At 35.4% G+C, this 20355-nt stretch overlaps 1 protein-coding gene across 2 annotated transcripts in view; it reads left to right on the forward strand.

Moving 5' to 3' along the window:
- PPP1R12A (protein phosphatase 1 regulatory subunit 12A) overlaps window positions 1-20355 on the forward strand; it is a 124715-nt gene that overhangs the window by 72445 nt on the left and 31915 nt on the right. Inside the window, exons 4-13 of one of the 2 annotated variants that reach the window (XR_014695559.1) lie at window positions 38-197; window positions 2163-2307; window positions 5277-5351; window positions 5779-5867; window positions 6010-6167; window positions 10421-10548; window positions 13474-13590; window positions 13953-14168; window positions 14951-15045; window positions 18419-18541. Coding sequence is in view for 1 of the 2 variants with exons in the window: in XM_084528040.1 (XP_084384166.1) it covers window positions 38-197; window positions 2163-2307; window positions 5277-5351; window positions 5779-5867; window positions 6010-6167; window positions 10421-10548; window positions 13953-14168; window positions 14951-15045; window positions 18419-18541 (1189 nt within the window). In the remaining variant the exon portion in view is untranslated. The remainder of the gene's footprint in view (window positions 1-37; window positions 198-2162; window positions 2308-5276; window positions 5352-5778; window positions 5868-6009; window positions 6168-10420; window positions 10549-13473; window positions 13591-13952; window positions 14169-14950; window positions 15046-18418; window positions 18542-20355) is intronic. The other variant, XM_084528040.1, reaches the window with a different exon arrangement.

The raw sequence follows: 20355 nt of genomic DNA on the forward strand, positions 1-20355 counted from the left end.
TGTCTTTCCCTCTTTGTTTTCTCCCTATCTGTTTTAGGAGTTGATATAGAGGCAGCTCGAAAAGAAGAAGAACGAATAATGCTTCGAGATGCAAGGCAGTGGCTCAACAGTGGCCATATAAATGATGTCAGGCATGCAAAATCTGGTGGTACAGCACTTCATGTTGCTGCAGCTAAGGGCTATACGGAAGTCTTAAAGTAAGTATAGTTTAAGTGGGAATTTTTCCCATTTGATTGTCTTGTTGAGGTAATGTGGCTTGGAATTGTTAGAATTGGGCATATCTGACAGCTGGGGATTGTATGTTGGGAAATTACAATCTGTAAAACTGTATTTTCCTCAGAATTTGATTTTAAGTTTTCAAGTACTCATAATTCATGATGCTGTTGGTTTTCTAGATGTCATTCAAAATGTGAACACAGTGTACATAACGAGCCTTAATGCTCCGAAAGAAAGTTGACCAAAAAGCTTTCCATGTTTCTAAAGTCAATTCTATAAACAAGTTTAATTATTTTTATAATGCCAGTTAGCATTCTGGGTGAAGCATATTTTCACAATACCAGGTTTATTTGCATACATAGAGCAGAGTCTGTGATCCAGAGTAAAGGTTTTCAGACCTAAAGAATAGAGAATTTAGTTTTGTCTTTTGAGATTGTTGTTGAAAATCATGACTCTTGAAAGCTTTCATGGAAGGCTTCAGGCTTTTGGTGTCCCCTAATTCACCCGTAGCATTTCAGTAATACAATACAACACAAAGTATATGCCGTAACAGAGGTTTCATTTGTTTTTCATCAAAGCTCAGCTTTTAGTGAAGTACAGCATACTTAATACATTGTTTTACTGTGATTATAAATGTATTTGACTGCCTTGGCAGGACTAGTAACAGTTATATATTGTATATATTGTAAAATTAATGAAGATGAGCACACACCCATGCTTAAGTATGGCTACCATTAAGGTTTGCAGAGTATTGTTCTGTGTCAACACCAAAGTTGACTGAAAATTGTTTTAATCACATTACATAGAATAGGAGTTCTGCTTCAAAAACAAACAAAACAAAACAAAACAAACAAAAACACACACACAAAAAAAAAAACAAAACTGATGCTTCAACATGATAAAGAGAAATAATTCCGTTTGAAATAATAATTTGTACATTAAAATAGTGTGCATCTATAAGGGATTTATATCTTTAACTGTGAGGTTGGGTTGTAGTTGTTGTTTTTTAACCTTTGGCAGTTAGTGTCTTTTTTGTAGTACAGTTCCTGTACTTTTCCTAGGAGAAGTAAAAATATATGTTGAGGCAATTTTCTTGATGGTTTCAAAATAGCAAAAAACCTGCTCTGTGTAGGAGGTAAGACTGCAAGACTTTGTGTGAAAGTTGACTCATTAGAGGATATTAGTATAAGTATATTGGCTCTTAAGAAACTGAGAGATTTTTATTAAAGAATACTTCACAATTATTTGATTTTTTTTAATAATTATTAAATAATTGTTTAAATAATTATTTTAATTAATAATTAATTTTTCAGCTCAGAGGGTCGAAAACCATTTACACAAAACAGTTTGTTGGGCTGAGTATGTTCAACAGGCACGACAGAGCCATACTGAATTTGCATGCTGCAGAGCAGGTCCTCCATTTAAGGAGCTCAGCCACCACTAAGAGACCAGTTGAAATATGTAAACACTAGGCTGTTACAGCATCAAATGTTAGTGACAGGAGGAGATGCAAGCTTCAAGCAACTAATATTAAAATAGAAGGTAGTTTTAATAAGTTAACAGATTAGAACTGTGTATCTGACTTTTTTTGGCATTTTACAGCCTTTTTCTTAAAAAGACTTTTCACTATCACTGCACATAGAGAGAAAAATGCCTAGGAAGAAATGAAAAAGGGTAAATGAAAAAAAAAAAAAAGAGAAATTAACAAATCAAATAGAAAAGGATATTTTTCCTGACTTTTCCTTAAAAGTAAAAATGCCCATTGAACAATGAGAAGGCAAATATTTCTGCGGGGAAATAAAATTAATGGCAGTAACCCAAATAAATACGTTTAGTTGACATTAATGAGAAAGGAGAAGAGTATCATTGTAGAATAATTAAATGATTTTATGACAGTTCAGCTATATGTCAGTAGTGTCGAGATCTAATTGTGTGTATTTCTTTAGGCTTTTAATACAGGCTCGCTATGATGTAAATATTAAAGATTATGATGGCTGGACACCACTTCACGCTGCTGCTCACTGGGGTAAAGAAGAAGCATGTCGCATTTTAGTGGAAAACCTTTGTGATATGGAGGCTGTCAACAAAGTGGTAGGATTTTTATGTAATCCTTGTCAAGATACAAAGTTCTGGTCTCTAAAGTGACTTTAGAAGCCAGGGTAAGAAAAGTGATGATAAACTGCTGTTTACTGTACATGGAGCTTTATATAATGCATGTTTTGTCAAAACAGCATGTTTGTGTTCAAAACTAAATTTCCTGATTGTCTAAATTAGTTTCTAGGCCAAGTTTATACTTACTTCTATATTAAATGATCCAAGTGATCATTTACAACAAAATTCAAAATAGAACAGTTTTACTGATATTTCAGAGGTACAAAATTAGTGACTAGATGGACTGCATAGAGGCAGTGTATTCAGTCAACATTTGTTTGCTGAATACGATGATGCCTTTGAGTAGTGTTGGGCATTAGCTTCTGCTTTTAACTCTTAAAAACAGCTTGTGTTGGAATACTAAAAAGTTACCACTAAGCTGCTTTGGGTGCACTCTAAGAAACTTCTAGGCATCTGTGGACTCCCTGGACATAACTTGGATGCTACCTAAGCTGTATTTCCTCGACCTCTACACAAAAGCTTTTGTAGTTTGTTGGCTTTGAAAGTTCTTGCTCCCAACAGAAAAAAAATATATTAATGACTCACAAAAATATATTAATGACTCACAAAGGTGTCACAAGGAGCTGAGACTCTTTGATGAACGGTGTAAGTGATGAAGCTCTCTTTCTTCTCTTTGCACCATGTTGTTCAGCTAGATTCTTAACTGCTCCCAATTTCTGTCAATATTGTATATCAACCAACTTTTAACATTGATTTTTTTTATAACTTTTTTAAGTTAATCATGGAAATAGGTAGAGATAGGCTCTTAATTAGGTCATGAATTTGCTAGTATCTATATAAAGGCAAAACTACTGCAGCTTAACATTTTTATTCTTTGTTGACTTCTTTTAGAAGTTCAGGTTGCTTATAGTAAAATGAAAGAAATCTGGAATTTCATTTCACACAGTCTCAACTCTGTTTCCTTATAATACTTACAGAGCTTCTTAAGATCAGGTATATAAATGTGTTTTGTGTCAGGTAATCAAAAGCTGCTGCAATTGAAGCCAGTTTAGCAGGCTATCTGTTAGACTTTCACAGGGATTTTGAAAATGTGGAGGGTGGTATTCCTGAAAGCACTGTCATAAACCTGTGTTCAGCTCACCTAGGACAAGATTAAGAAAAAAGGAGGTACAAAGAGATACGAGCTGTTTTATTTGTTGTATAGGCTTGTCCATGTAAGGTAGGAAAATTTTACCTGTTATGTTTTTAAGTAAGCCAGTACAGGTTTTTGCTTTAAGAGATGATGAAAATTAAGAATTCCACTGCATTTAGTTTCAGTTGTTAGGTGCTTAGCATCACAGAGATCTCAGCAATTATTGTTTAGGCACTTCACATATTGACTTGAGGTAACTTCGTGTATTGACATCTACGGATTGAGTTTAGATAAAACCTTCCAACTACAACAGGGAAAAAAAAAAGTTATTTTTTGTAAAGTGATGGCCATGATAGGCCTGATTTGATGTTTTTTGGAAATAAACCCACTTAATAGCTACCTAAAAATAGAAAGCTAGATTAAAAGCTGTAATCACAATGCAAGTATAAACTTGAGATAATTTTGTTTAGTTTCCAAGTTAGTGCTGTGTTACACTATGTGGAATAGTTTGTGTCAGAGGACCTCAAGCTGTTTTGGGTAGTACTTGTTGAAAGGAGTGTGTGCTTCTGGTGTATGGTCAGAAGCTTTATAGATGAGAAAATTAGTGGTTTAAAGGTTTGTCCTTTCTAACCACTTAAGACAGACTTTGCAAAGTAATTGGGAGCATGTTTGTCCCTAGTTAACATTTTGACAGACTAAAATAGACAATGAGATAAATATGAACACATTTCATTATCTTTATAAGCTGCTGTGACCACTTTAAAATGACAGCTCTGTCTTTATTGCTGTTCTTTTGTACAGAAGTATTTACTTGACTAGTGTTGTCATCTCACCATATTTCAACATGTCCACCCAGCATGTTGATGCAGCTGCATTTGTACCAGTGGATGTATGACTTAACCTAGATCCCAACCTCACTTCGTTTAAATGCAGACTTACAAATACAAAACATTCTATTGCAGTCTTGAAGCAAGTAAGCTAGTCTTTCTTTGTAAAACTGTGAGATTCAGACTTTCTTGTCTTCACGTGGAGGTGAAGAAAAGGAGTTTTTGAAACCTTTACTAATTCTGACCTTAAAGATAGAATCTCTTGTCTTGTGGGCATCTGGCCTACTCAAGAATTGTAATGACTATGTAGATGTGAGGTACGGCAAGCCAAAGAAAATTCCAACTAATGGCATTACTCTCTGTTAATGAATCACAGTGGGACATTTATTCAAGTACATCCCATGAAAATCACACACTAAGGGGGATAGGAGCAAACAATTGTAGAAGATCTTTTCTAAACAGAGTGGAAAATGTAAATACAGCTTTACTGCAAAAAATGTGGAAGTATGACTTTTTTATGTTTTCTTAAATAATTTAAATTTCAAAAAATCAACTGTATATGGTAGTCTGAAGATGGATAGTGTACTAACTAGCTAGTGGCCATCCATACAATTTCTATTGGAATAATTGTTCGGAACTAATGTTGTGAGCATTACATTCTTTCAGCCTGTTTTATTTTCCTTTATAGTATTTATTTTCCTTCAAAGGACAATAAAATTTTATTGAGTCATGTTTTTCTGTCTTAAAAGAAGTGTTTACTCATGAGGTATAGATGCTTCTGTTTCAATTAAAAAAAAAAAAAGTAATATTGCAAAATTGTTTTCAGTCACTGACAGATTAACAGTTTGCAATAGAGCTTGGCTTATGTGTTCTAATTTCTCTGTATAATTCTGTTTCTTACCTACATCATCAATGTGATAAGGCATCAAAATCTGTTATATTTAATTTCTACTGTACAAAACTGTGTTTTTTTTTCTCCCTTTCTCCAGGGCCAGACAGCATTTGATGTGGCAGATGAAGATATTCTAGGATATTTAGAAGAATTACAGAAGAAGCAGAATCTGGTAGGATTTTTGCATATGTATATGTTATACTTTATTATACATGTGATGATGGTGCACAGTTAGCTCAGAGTAGCATATAGATTAAAATCAAAGTTATGATTTGGGCCTTCAATTCAGGTAATGCCAGTCATCTCAGCTCTTCTTTCAGGCCATTATTTGGTCAGTTACAGTCATCGGAAGGCTCTGGAAGATAGAAGGTGCTCTCCTACTTGCTTTCTCCAGTAGCATTTTATGATCTATTGCTTCTGCAATCAGCAACTCAATGGAAATAACAGTTTCTGAGATTTTAGAACGTTGAGATTTGACATTTTGAAAGTGTATGAACGTACTAGCATTTTTTGTAGTTAAAGAAGAGTTCTCTCCACCAGTAATTTTGTCACATTGCTACCATTCTACCAATTTAACTGCATTATTCTATGTTTTGAAGCTTCATAGTGAAAAACGGGAAAAGAAATCTCCCCTAATTGAATCCACAGCCAACATGGATAATAATCAGACACAGAAAACATTCAAAAAGTAAGTAAACTAGGAAAAATTATGAGCTCTTAATGAAACACATAACTTCACAAGCTGTCACAAGGTCCTACTTGACATGTTTTAATAAGTTTTTCAGGACTTAGTAAGTTTGGTGTTTTGTTTTGTTTTGTTTCAAATTCAGTAAGGAGACATTGATTATGGAACAAGAAAAGAATGCATCTAGTATAGAGTCTCTGGAGCATGAGAAAGCAGATGAAGAGGAAGAGGGAAAGAAGGATGAATCCAGTTGTTCTAGTGAAGAGGAGGAAGATGATGACTCAGAATCTGAAGCAGAGACAGGTATGTTGAGTATTGTCTAAGTTTTTGCTTTATTAATTTACTTATTTAATGTCATATGATGCATAGATAAGTGTATTAAGTTTCACTTCTGCATTTCACTAAGCTTCCAATCATTTTAAAGCACATTTATGTACGTCTGAAGTCAAGTCATGACAGAGATATCATAAGAGTGATTTTATTGATGGCTACTGAGGTTAAAGCAGATAATGCTTTAGACTTAGTTAACTGTCTATTTAACAGTTTATTTTCATTAAATTTTTGGAATATATAAGCCTTAAGCAGCATGTAAAAAAAACATTGACAAAGTTAGAAGGTCAAAGCAGAAATGAGAAATGAAGACTTTATTAGTAGTGTTTGCTTATGGATCTGGTACAGAGACTGGAACAGCAGGTGCACAAACATTCTTATTTGTTCTTGCCATCCTGAAGTAAAAACCAGTATAAGTATGACAATCTTAGATATTAGTAAAGTAATGGTGTTCAGACTTACTCTCGATTATGTACTGGGGAAAGAAAAAAAAAAAAACAACAAAAAAACTTAAAAACCTTCAAAAGGTGTTATTTTAACATATGCTTCATATAAAACTTCATTTCCAGAGGAACGTTCTTGGAAAAGTTTGGAATTATATACAAAGAAACACATTACTCAGTACTTCTGAGAATAAGCTGAGTATTGATGTTTAAATTTATTCATGCAGCCTAGATGAGGGGAGACATTAAATGCTTTGCGTGTTTATGCATAGGTCTCTGGAAGTATTTAAAGGTGCCTGAGTCTCAAAGTACTAGGTGGGAAAAAATGAAGAAAAAGAGAGAATGAAGCAGGGAGGTGAATAGAATTATAATCAAACAATGTAACCATGTGTTCTTATTTCACCATTAATAACTTTCCAGATTTATAAATCTTTCGTATACTTATCGTTAAATATAGAAAAGTACCCTTGTGTTTGAAATTAAAAAAAAAAATAAATCCTGCATTTATTCACATATTATTATTCCTTCTTATTTGTCCTTCTATATTTTTCCTTCCGTTGCTTGTATAGGTTTTCAGTTCTTGACTGCTGTTGTGACTGATTAAATTTCAAAAATAACAGTTATTTTCCTTCTTTTCATTATGGGATGTGCATATTCTAGTGCAGCGTGAGACTTGCACTCAGGATCTTTGAAAGGCAAGCTACTTATGCTGTTACAGCTGGTAGGAGCGTACATTGAATTTACCATGAAGTTACAGGCACATTCAACACTGCTTTATTTGTAAAAATTTGTGGGTATTGCTATACTGTAGTTATTGTTTCCATATAGGAAAAAATCTGTTGTAGAAGAAGAGATGGAAACTCTTGCAGATTTTTACCAGTCCTATCCAATTTTCAGATTTTTTTCCTGGTACCTGGAAGGTCTGGTACTGATCTGAAATCCAAGAAAGTAAAATACATTGCCTTCTGAGGATAATGAGGCTTGCCTTTGCTCTTTCTTTAACTTTTGTCTAGGTTTCCTTGATAACCTTCAGGGAAGCTGAATCTTTCCTCTAGAGCATTTTAAATAATTCCCTTGGTCAACAGCTTGCTCTTCAGTGGAATTTAGCTTTTTTTCTTCCTGAAAGATTATCAGAGACTTAAAGCAAATAATGATGTAAGAACAGCATAGCTTTTGAATTAGAATTTAGAATTGCGGTGCAGTAACATAATAGACAGGTGCAGATGGCATTACAAATGTCTTGTTAATATTTCATAGTTATGCTTGTTAAAATGCGTAAACCTATTTTCATCATGTTAGTTCTCATTTTAAAGCATTTTTTCTAATTTATTCACCTGAAATAGTAAGGTTAGAGAGTGATTTTAGAGCTAATCAGTATATCATAAATACTTGATGTAGGCAGAAACAAAAATGAATTGTGAAACCAAACATTCTGTTTGCTTTAATTATTTTTGTATTTTGAAAGAAACCAACATCTGAGTAATAAGCAGGAACAAAAGTCTGTCACGCTTTGTAATTATTCTGTCACCTTAGTGTACTTGCATCCCTTGCTTGCAGAGACTGAACTTGGATAAACTCAGAACACTTACGATACATAACATGTAGTACTTTCTCAGTAACTGGACTAACTGTAATGTCTCCTGAACTTTATGACTCTGGTAACTGTGTTCTCTTCGTTACCAGTAGATAGTTTGTGCCAGGAAAATTTGACTGTGACACAAGAATTAATTTATGTAAACTTTGGTTTTTTAATATCAACAAAGCTTTATCATACTTTATTTGGCAAGCCAGACTTTAAGCTTTTCCCTGTAGAACTGCATCTCTAAATTCCAAGCTTGTGCTTTCCTTTTTTTCCCATTATTCAGCTTAAGGTAGTTAAAATCTTAAGCTTAGGAAGAGCATTCTAGCTGTAAAATATTTTAATGTCATTCAATATTCTGAGGTATTGGAAACTGTATGGTTTCTAATCTGTTGGGTTATTTGAAATGTTTCCCTAAAAATTCTGTTCTGATTCATTGATTATGTGGGTATACAGCTTCACAACAAATACATTACTCCGTAAGACCAAGCAGGAAAATATGAATTCAAAACTAGCATCTCCTAAAGGACAAGAAAACACGGTTAAAATAAACAAAACTTTCAGCAATTCAGTTTTTAAACATACTTCCTTTGAGTTCTGTTCTGTTTCTTGAAAATTAGCTCAGCCATGCATGGTACTGCATTCTGCCCGTCCTTGAAATAATTTCAGAATGCTGTTGTGAAAAATGCATTTTCTTCTTTGTGCTTTCACTCCTGTTTTTTTTTTTTTTTACTGTGTATCTTAAAGCTGTATTACTTGTTTACAAACTTCCAGCAGATCTGCTTGTACATCTTTTTCAGTTCATACTGTCAGCCCACATTGCCCCATTGAACATTTTATCACCATGACCCAGAAGTTTAAAACCATTTAATTCCCCTTGTGTTTAAAAGAGCTTTCTATTAAGTTTAGTTAGTCGTGCAAGCTGTTTTTTTTATGTATTTTTGTTTTCTGCGTAACTAATTCTTCAAAATATCTGTTAAACTATATCCATAAGCAAGTGTGTAACAGTAATAGGTTTAAGTGTGTGATTTCAAATCATACCATTGATAGTTCTCTGAATGTGAATGGTAGATATGAGAACGCTATAAAAATGTTGCACACTCTTAAAATGGGTCATGTAGTGACAGGACTAGAGGCTATGATTTTAAACTGAAAGAGGGTAGTTTTTAGATTAGATATAAGGAAGACATTCTTTGCTCAGAGGACAGTGAGGCACTGGCTCAGGTTGCCCAGAGCAGCTATGGATGCCCCATCCCTGCAGGTGCTCAAGGCCAGGCTGGATGGGGCTTTGGGCAACCTGGGCTGGTGGGAGGTGTCCCTGCCCGTGGCAGGGGGTTGGAACTGGGTGGTCTTTAAGGTCCCTTCCAACACAAACAATGCTGGGATTCTGTGGCTACGAAGCTCAAGCAAGTGAATGACAACAGTTGGATGACAACCAGGATATTATATGTGTTTGTATAAGAGGAATTAAGCTACACAGCAGAAGGCATGGGCAGGGAAAGACAGTGCAGAAGAGGTCAGAGAAGGTAGGCGGTGAAACTTACATAAGAAAAACAAGGGAGGAAGAAGGAAGGAAGCAAATGGACTCTGATTGTTTCTCCAAGGAAGAGCAAGTTCCTGCCTCAGCTAAATTCTTCTGGTCAGAGTCCCTGGCTAGATTCTCTATGCAGTTAATTATTTCTTTATCCTCAACATACACATTTATTCAAGAATAAATGTTTTACTTTGAATTAGTATCTTCTGTAGTTCAAATTAACTATTACGTGCCAATGTACCTCCCGCTGATTAACCAACTGCTAAAGTATAGTTTGCCTAGAGAGGTTGTGGCACCTCTGAAGGTTTTCAAGACCTGGCTCATCAAAGCCCTGAGCAGCCTGGTCTGTATGTAATGCTGACCCTGCTATGAGCAGGAGGTTGAATTAGGTCACTTTCACTCTGAAAGAGTGTGGTTCTGTCTCTGCATCTCTGAGTGTTTTAATAATTCCTGAAGAATGAAAATAAGTAAAAAAATATATGTATGAGCATTATGGAAAGAAGATGAACCTAAGATACAGTGGGAGGGAAAGGGAAAATACTGAGGGATAAATAATATTGTTGGGAAAGCTGACTGACAAACTTGCTCAAAAGAAATTCAACTCTGTGTTGTAGAAGTGAGGGAGTTATGAGTGAAAAATGAAAATGAGAATCTTGTAAATATTTTTCAGATAAGACCAAAACCTTGGCAGGTGTAACTAATAATGCAAATACCACAAGTACACAAGCATCATCAGTGGCTGTGACAGCACCTTCGGTAGCTGGTGGTCAAGGGACGCCCACATCACCTATTAAGAAGGTAAAATAAAATACTTTTCTTGTTGTGATTTTAGATTTCTGTTCTTTGTAAGCATACATTTTTTGATATTTGTATAAAATTGAATTGTGTTATCCAGTGATGAAAATATGAATAGATTCCTAACATATTTTGTTTTTCTGCAGAAACTGTGTTCAATTTTTGTAAATTTTTAAATTTGAGTGAACAGTTTTGATTCTAAACAGGAATCTAAAATATATAGCTACAATGTAGCTGAACACGAGATCCATTTAAAAAAGCAAAAACCTATTGCACAGTGACTGTAATTCTTGTGTTTGTTGTTTTTTTTTCTGAAGCTAAACTTCATTGTTCAAAAGTATTTTTTTTAATGCCAAATGCCTCCTAAAGTTTTAGAATCTACTGTCACTCCTAAGGCAAGAAGCCTTAGCAAGAAGTATGACTAAGGTACTTTTGAGAGTCCTTAGAAACATTCAGCTAGTGCTAGAAGTTGAAAATGATAGGCACAGAAATTGAAAATGATATTTGGACTAAGAAAATGCTGTAGGTTCTAGCCCTGATTTCAGTGTGGTTAGGATTTAATGGAAGAACCAGAGGATTGGAGCACATAATTTGTGATTAGTGCAAATAATTTGTCTCAAAAACATAGCCATCAAAGCCATATTGCTTATAGGAAGCTTGATTTGAAAAGTTAGTTGGAATGAATCTTGGGTTTGCTTGTCAAAAGGGAGATATGTATGCCTGGAGAAAAAAAAAATTACAATAGATACTATACAGTCAAGAGGTTGTATGCAAGTCAATCATTCAGAATATATAAACAAACTGGATAGCAAGCCAGTAGGGCTTCCTTTGTCATCCCTTACAAGTTTTCTTCACATGTCATAATCAAAGCTTAACCCTCTACAGATGTTTCTGAAAAAATTTGACTATGATACACTGAATCCACATCAGAGAGGGAAGACGTACTATAGGGGGAATATTATGTATTGCATTTAGCTTCCTGGCACTTACTGGAGTTGTGCTTTCATATACACGATGGAACCTAATAATAATTAATCTTAAAAAGCATAGGTTAGAACCTAATGGTTAGCACCTTTTCATATAAAAGATAAAGGGAATATATTTTAAATCTCCCAACAGCATCATATTATGCTATACTGTGCAAAAGGGTTGGGCCAGCTTTCCTGATCCTAAAAGCTGCTTTATAAAAATCATCATGACTAATGTTCACAAGATTTCTCTTAAAAAAAAGCATTAAGAGCAAAAGGTAGTTGTGGGCATGGCTCACTGGCAGGAATGACTACTGTTTCCCCTCTCTGAGCCCTTGTGGCTGGGCAAACAACTAGATTCCAGGGTGATCTTGTGATGTTAATCTAAACAGTTTGCACTGGCTGAGTTAGGAGTTACGGTTCTCTGTTATGGGAGAACAAGAGTTGCTCAAGAGCTGCAGAGAACTCAAGAGCTGCAAGTTTTCCATGCAAACCGTAGCAAATGGGGCTCTCAAACCATAGCAAATGAGGCGCTGGGGGAAGGGAAGACATTGTGAGGAATTTCTGGTTTGCCAACTGTACTTAACTGTAGAGAACACAAACATACAGTGTGAAGTTAACTTCAGGGAAACAGGCCTACTGTATAGTTTATCTTTTTGAAGTCAGTTTTTCAGTTCAACCAATATTCTCTCCACCCAGTTTTTGCACTGGAATTAGTTATGTTTGCATGCTTCATATTCTAAGGTATCTAATACTTCAAGTATTTCATTTTTCTTGAAATTGTGCAGTGAAAGTTTCCAGCTTGTGCTTTTCAATCCATTTATTTCATACTATGCAGAAGTCTTCTGAGCTATATGACCTTCAGTGGCAGGATGTTATCAAATCATTGCATGCTTGGGGTATGGCTTGGTATTCCAGAGTTGAATGTTCAGTTATACAGAATTTTTTCTTGGTACATGATTAAATTATGATGTATGAAAAAGTTCTGATAAGAAGAAGTAAGTATGATTTTAAGCTAATTGAAAAACTTTTGCAAATCAGCAACATATTGGCATTTAGTTTGTTCTAATTTTATTGTGCAGTAACTAATAGTTTATCTTATTTTTCCGTCTTTGAGGCAAAAAGTGCAGGTTAAAAGTACACTGCAGTTATCTTTCTACAATTAAATATAAAGACTCTGGGTCTTCTGTATTTACAAAATAAATGCCTGTTTATATTGAGGCTGATCATTTTGTAAAATGGTATGCACGTATGACTTGGAGAAGCAGTTGCAGCTCATGTCAATGAACAAACAGGATTTAAACTGTTTTTACTAAAAAAGGTAGAACAGAGCTGGTACATGTACAAGTTGCCTTGAACCTACTCTTGCACCTGCTTCTTCAGGCTTGCAACATCTGTGCTACTTCAGTTACTCTTCTGATTTTACACCATAGGTGTCTGAACCATATGTTGCTCACAGCAGTGTGCTAAGCTTGAACTTGGGTTTTCCTCAATCGTTGTCACATTCAGTAATGTTACTTTCTGTCTGAGGACACTAAACTTGGGCAAGTGTGTGAGTAAAGGTGTGGGTTTGATAGCTAAGCTAGCATGTGATCATATTAAGAGATCTGAATGTAATATGAAAGAAGATCAGAAAGGTAATGAATATGTTAGTGTGAATCTTGTAATATTCTCCAGCATATGATGATTTAGGCACGGACCTGTTAGATCTACAGGCTTTGCTGTCCTATTCTATGCAAACTGTAGTTCTGTCACTGAGCTAGCTAAACATGTTGTGCTGTGTTTAATAAGAATCTGTTACTAAAGTTGTAATTGTCTTTCTGCTTTTTGGTATTATGTGGTGTAATGAAGAGCTACATGACATAAGCGTGGGAACAAACTATGTGCTTTTGAAACAACCTTCTGTTTCTATTTTCTGTTCTTTCAATCTTCATCTTTGTCTTGTCTTAATTGGCTTTAGTATGATTTCATTCCTCCTATCATGCCTGTCGTGGAGTCAGTAGATCCTGCATCATGGAGGCAGGGCTTGCGCAAAACTGGCATTGTTCTTGTGCCCAATAAGGGTGAAAAATCCATGGTGAGGTTCTGGTGTGCACAGGTTTGTGTATAGGTTGCAAAATAACATATTTAATCAAAGTGTTGATACCAGATCTGCATGGTTTTAAGTTTGCATCTCCTGACCACGGTGTTTATTACAAAGTGTGAGTTTTTATAATCTAACTTCTAGAGGACTAGTATTCCTTGACCAGTTTTATGTTTCTTATCTCATTAACTAATTCAAGAGAAGAGCGTGTAGGTTTTCTTTCACCTTAACTCCCCTAAGAATTCAGTATTTCCATGATTATTAAAAGTAATTGTGTTCTCAAATCTCTGCAAAGATCATGTATTACCACTGATAATGCAAATTAATAGCCTTTAATTTGCTGCTGTGTTTTACAGTTTCCATCATCTACAAGCAAGGTTTCTCCCAAAGAAGAAGAGAGGAAAGATGAATCTCCTGCTTCATGGAGGTTAGGTCTTAGAAAAACTGGTAGTTATGGTGCACTTGCAGAGATTACTGCTTCCAAAGAAGCTCAGAAAGAAAAGGACGCTGCAGGTGTTATGCGTTCTGCTTCAAGTCCTAGACTTTCCTCTTCGTTGGACAACAAAGAGAAGGTAATCTTTTTCAGTGTGAAACAGCATTTTGAGGAACTTTGCTTAGCGTAGGTGTTTGTTGTAAAAGGAAGACATTCTCTTTAGAGTTTACTGCTCATTTATTCTTTACTAAAATTCTGAACTGTTAAATTATATATGCTTCTGTGTAGTACTTTAGAAGTACAATACGCACCTTCACTGTCTGGTGACCTGGTACATGGGTCTGGGGCTTTTCCCTTTCTGGGACTTTCACTGGCAGTAGTAGTATTTTTTACTGTTAAGGGAGACCAGAGGGTTGACAGTTTTGACATCATTTGGAGAGCAGTGTTGATAGAATCGTCTGAAAAAGGAAGCTGTTTTTGTATTCTGTAGTCTTTTTTTATTTACAAAACTTTAATTGCATAATTAAACACAAATGTACTGCAGTCCTTAGCAAAGGACTAATTTGGAACAGGTATGCATATAACATATGGTTCTTTTTCAAGTACGAATGTTCAAATCTGTGTTGGGGATAGGGAATAATACTGAACTATACCATGTAAAAATACTGAAATAGTTGTTTTCAGTAAGCAGTTTTCTTTTTCTTGCAGTTTAAACAGAAATCAAATCATTTGCATAACTAGCATGAAAACATAAACAGTTCCCTTTACCTGTTTTAGTCTTTATGATATTTAACTAAAGCTTAAAACTCATTTTTATAATTGGGTCACAACAAATACAGATGAAATTTTCATGATGATGATTTTCCAGCTTATAGTTCTATAATCAATGATAGTAGCACTTAGTAAAAATATGTCTTTCAGGAGAAAGATGGAAAAGGAACTAGACTTGCATATGTTGCACCTACAATACCAAGACGACTGGCCAGTACCTCTGACATTGATGAAAAAGAAAACAGGTGACTCTAAATTTATAATTACTTTTAAATATAAAATTATGTGACTTTAGAGTGGCTGACAAACTTGCAGATATGAAGATAATGCTGGTTTATAGCATTATACTTTTCCATAGATTATGCTAATCTGTAGAGTAGTCCCAAAGGTTTTTGATTTTGTAAATCATAAATTATTTTGTTACAGGAGCTGATCTGGTCATTGAGTGTTGTCATTTTAGGGGAGAAAATAAATGCAAAATTAAAAAAAAATTAAACTTTAAACTATTGAAGGGTACTGAAAGAATTTTACTGATTTGTCTTGAGCCATCTGGTGCGGATATTGGGATTCATTATTCTGCTGAAAAAAATATTTTTCTTATAGTGCTTGGTAAAACTATATCATGCGTCAGCAGCTGTTTGCAGAAATCATAGTGGTTCTTTTGTAGCTTTCACTTCTATTTTTCTTGTTTGCATGTTGGCCTTTTATCTTCTTTTGGGAATACTCTCTTTACTGATATTTTTTATTCAGCTTTCAGTATAAAGTGGAATAAAAAGTTCAGGTGCATAGGCCTGTCACCTGTTAGTATTTGGAGTACTTTCATGACATATTTACGTTGTCAGAACCTTCCAATTTTTCACTTCTCTCTTTTATTGCGGTTCTACTTGGCTGCTTTCTTGAGTTTCAATATATTATACATAGTACAAAATGTTAAGTGTTGTTTCTGTCAGATTGTGTCTAGATAGCTGAATTTTGGATGACCTGAAATGAAAATACTTCTCATTGCTCCACAATAATCATTATCTATAAGACTGACAAATCTCCGTATGTCTGAAGAGGAGTTTTTTTGTTGCTACTGTTGAGAACGTTTCAGTTCGGAGAAAACACGAGATAAATGCTGTTTTCTCTTAAGCTTGCAGAATGCTGTTGCTTAAGTTCAGTGTCTGGGTGACAAATTCTGTTTTGAAACAGGAATATTCCAGATCTCATACTCCCCTGAAGTTCAACTTAGTTTGTTGGCATCTGTTTTGGTACATCCTGGTTGAGTCTGTGATCTTAAGGAACACGGACCTGGCAAATGGCAAAGTCAGGACCTTGAACGTGCACAGAGCAAACTTCCAACTGTTTGTTCCAGTGGATGAGATCCCCTGGAAGACCGTCATAAGGGACAAAGGATTTGAATAGAGGTGGCAACTCGTTAAGGATGCCTTAGAGACCAAGAACTCTTCCATCCACATGTGTAAGAAAGCGAGCAGGGAGGCCAAGAAGCCTGGATGGCTGAGCAAGGACCTGTTGCTCAGACTGAGGTGTAAGAAGGAGATGCACAGGCAGTGGAAGTAGGGACATGTGGCCTGGGTACAGGGAGTACAGAGTACAGGGATGCCCCATCCCTAGAGGTGTTCAAGATCAGGGTGGATGAGGCCTTGGGCAACCTGATCTAGTGGGTGGCATCTCTGCCTGTGCAGGGTGGTTGGAACCAGATGGTCTTTAAGTTCTTTTTCAACCCAAGCCATTCTATCATTCTACTATATTCTTATTTGAAGTTGAGTTCATTAATCAGTTTTGGTTTGTTTATAACAGATTGTTCTTATTTCATGTTTTATTCTTTTAAGAGCTTCTCAAATGACTTTCTGAAACTGTCTTGACCAGGTGATAACTTAAGATTGGGATAAATACTTAATTGTAATTTTATTTCTTCAATTTTTTTATTGTTTGTAACAAAGGGATTAAATGTTGGTGCAGTGTTGAGGTTTATTTAGTCTCTTTGGCATACCGTCATGACGTACTCACAGACACAGTTCCAAAAGTGGGTACCAGCAATATTATGTTTTTCCTCATATGTATTGGGTGACCTGAGATCAGTGTCATTAGTCCTGACTGTTGTCTGAGCAGTTGACCTGAGAATATTCTTCATTCCTTGGTGTATGAAAGGTGAAGAGTGCTTTTAGGCCAGCCTTTCTAGGCACCAGTACTTTGCCTAGTGTATGACTTGGCAGACAACCCAGCTTATTTATTTAAAACCATCAGAGATTTTTGACTTTTAGTCTGACCTTTTTTATGGTGACTAATTTAACTCTCTGCCTTACAGATCCATTAATTAATTAATAAGGGTTCTGTCCTTGTCCCAGATCCCTATCCTTGTTGCTTAGCTTAATGCAGTGTTCTTGTTCCACCTGTCTGAACACCTGCTTGTCTAGATAATAGATGATGTCGTGTAATCCATCTAACTTCCTACTGTGAGTAATGGAAAGGACTTCCAGATGAATCCTAGTTGGGCCTTTAGATAAACAAATCTTAGACATCCAGCCTCAGAAGTTTAGCCAATGCTACAAGAAGAGTGCTGAAGTCTGTAGAGTCTTGGCAAAGCTAAACCTTCAGCAATTATTAAAATTTGTCATGCAGCGGGACTTACTTAGGATGTATGGTAGGCAGTATCTCAGAATTAGTGTTTCTCTTTGTTTGTAAGACGTAGCATTGCATCGGCCTGCGTTTGATCCTTTTCTGAGGTTGTTTGCAACCACAGAAATACCGCCATACATTTTTGTGCAAAAGGATATATTGGGAGTAAATTCTGAAGTTCACAAGTATCTTGAACATGAAACACCTCTTTACAAGGTTTTATTTTCCCTCACATATACAGTAGCCTTTTATATATAGTTTTGTGCAAGACATTTCTTTCTTCCTTCTATGTGAACTTTACTTCAGATCTTGAGCTTATGTTAGACACTGAGTTTTTTGTATTAGTATCAGTTTTCAGAGCCATTTTTCTAAGCAGATTTTTGCAAGGTTGTTTCTTGCTGCTATAAACTGCAACAACAGAATGGAAATTCCTCATGACTAAAGTAATGTCAGCTAGTGATATGTGGCAGGCCACTCAGGAATGGCTACTGCGGACCTGTTTACACTAGCCTACAATATCATGAGTTCTAAAGAGAAGTCAGCTTTTGAACTTCTTATTATAACATCCACAAATGAATAATCCTAAGAAACCAACTTCTAAAATCACAAGGTAGTTTTCCCTTGATTGCACTGGATTATCGCAGGAGCAAACGAAGAAGCCTCTTGATCCTTTTTGGAGGGAAACAAAGCCAACAATGATCACAGATAAAAGCTGATGTTTGACTTCCTATTGATTAAATCCCCTTTAACAGTATTTTTCTGAAACTTCTTTTCTATTATACTTCAAGCAATGTTAATATGAATCTGATATTTTTCTACAGGAGCTTGAAAATTACTGTATGTATCAGGTCACTTTATTCCTGTTCTGCATTGTTACGTTTATTTTAAATGCATTATCCACACACAAGTTTTTCATCTTTAATTTGAAACTCATTTTCAGCTTGCATCAAAATCAAACTGCTTTAATATGAGTGTGCTAAATTAAAATCTTATTTACAGGGACTCGTCTGCTAGCTCAATACGTGGTGGTAGTTCCTATGCAAGGAGAAAATGGGAGGAAGATGTCAAGAAAAACAGTTTGAATGAAGGTCCTACATCATTAAACACAAGTTATCAAAGAAGGTGTGGGATTTTCTCTTGTTTTAAAATCAAAATAATTTTACAAATCAAAAGAAAAAAAAATAATTCCTGAATCCTTAACTTCGTAAGGACAGTTGAAAATTGAATGGTGACATGTTAAAATGGCGTTCATAGTAATCACAAAGTATGTACTTAAGCTGAGGTACAAGCTCATGTGCTTGTTTTAAAGCTACGCCATTTTACCAGCTTAGAGTGTTACAGCAACTGCTATATAAAGTTATATGCTTTTTTATTCCTATTGTTTATTTCAGTTTGAGATTATTTTGACTCCTTCCAGATTTGATCAGGAACCAAAGATAACTATTTTAACTGTTGGAATAGTAGTTCTGCCTGATATCTGAAAAGACGAGGGAAAAAATGCTGAATTCTGCTAGTGATAGTATCAGAGGTCTTGGTCTGCTGTCCACAGTGGTAGGCCATGCCTGCCTTGAGTATCTCCATCATAGAATGCAAACGTAAAACTAAAACTCACTTGAAGGTAAACTAAATTATGATGAATATGAACATAATTTTCAGGTCTACATGGTTCTCATCTTGCAGGATTTTCTCAGAATGGATCATATCCAGGAATTAATACATGACTCATTTTACTGTGTAGTTTCAGTGAAGCTAATTGAGTGAAGTTTTTCATTGATATTAATGAAGTGGGCAATAAATATCTTAAATGAATAGATCAAAAGTTTGACATTCAGGTAGCTAAGCTGTATACTGATACATGCTGATGACATACATGGTGATGGATGCTATCTTTTTCAGTCCTGACATTGATGTGTTTTCAGTAGCATGTAGTCAGGCTGTTTCATACAGTACAGTACATCTTAGATCTTTGCTAACCTCTTGCCTTAAAAAGAAAACTAAGTTTTCTTAACATTGAGTGTAGGAGAAATACTGCACAGATTTCACATTCTGGGTGGAAAATATTAACAGTTTGATTTACGAAAACTATTGTTGCATGATAGCTTTTATCAGTATTGTGCTCCAGACTTCAAACACCATGTACATATCCCTTTAATGTGGTACATGGTGTTTTAATTGTGCATTTCCTTAGTTGTTCTTGTACAAATGTTTTTTTCTTGGCCGTTTTAGAATTGATAGCAAAAGAAAGAAAGATCAGTAGCAGAATGACAAACAGCCATTTTTCCTTACATCTTTTCTAGTTAGCGATGTGATGTTCTGTTGCTCCTAACTGTGGGTTCTAATGTTTACACACGAAAACATCCTGTCTTGGTAATGTAAAATATGTTCAGCCAGAACCAGTGGGATAAAAATGTGGAAACGTGTGGATCATCGTTACAACTAGAAGAGCAAGGGAAAAGCATGGGTGGGAGGGTTAATCTTTCTGGGAGTGATGTGAGGTTTTTGTTTGTTTGTTTGTTTGCTTGTTTCTTTAAAAAGGACGTCTGTTGAAAATTGTTACAGGAGTGATATTAATGACATTTTCTTTTCTGACAAGCTGTGGAGTAAAGTTCTGTATTTTCAGAGGTCTTCAGTGTGGGTGAAAGAGCAGCTTAAAAATGGAATGTTGAGGGCTCTGTGTGAGTATTTTGGTAGATGCAATCAAGACAAGTATCAACCAGTGAGATGCTACTTTATCTCCCATTACTGTGGAGGAATGGTCAGGTCTGTTGCTTTCAGAAGTTGAAGTTATAAGTCCTTCTCGATGAAATAATGAAGAAAATGGCGTTTGGAAAAGCTTCTTTTGCCCAAAAAGTTTCCAGAACTCAACTGAAACATAGAATAGACAGGCAGAAGTTCAATGGATCATTCACAGCTTTGTGATATTTTAATGAACAAAG

The sequence above is a fragment of the Aythya ferina genome (assembly GCF_964211825.1).
Source record: "Aythya ferina genome assembly, chromosome: 1".
Lineage (NCBI taxonomy): Eukaryota > Metazoa > Chordata > Aves > Anseriformes > Anatidae > Aythya > Aythya ferina.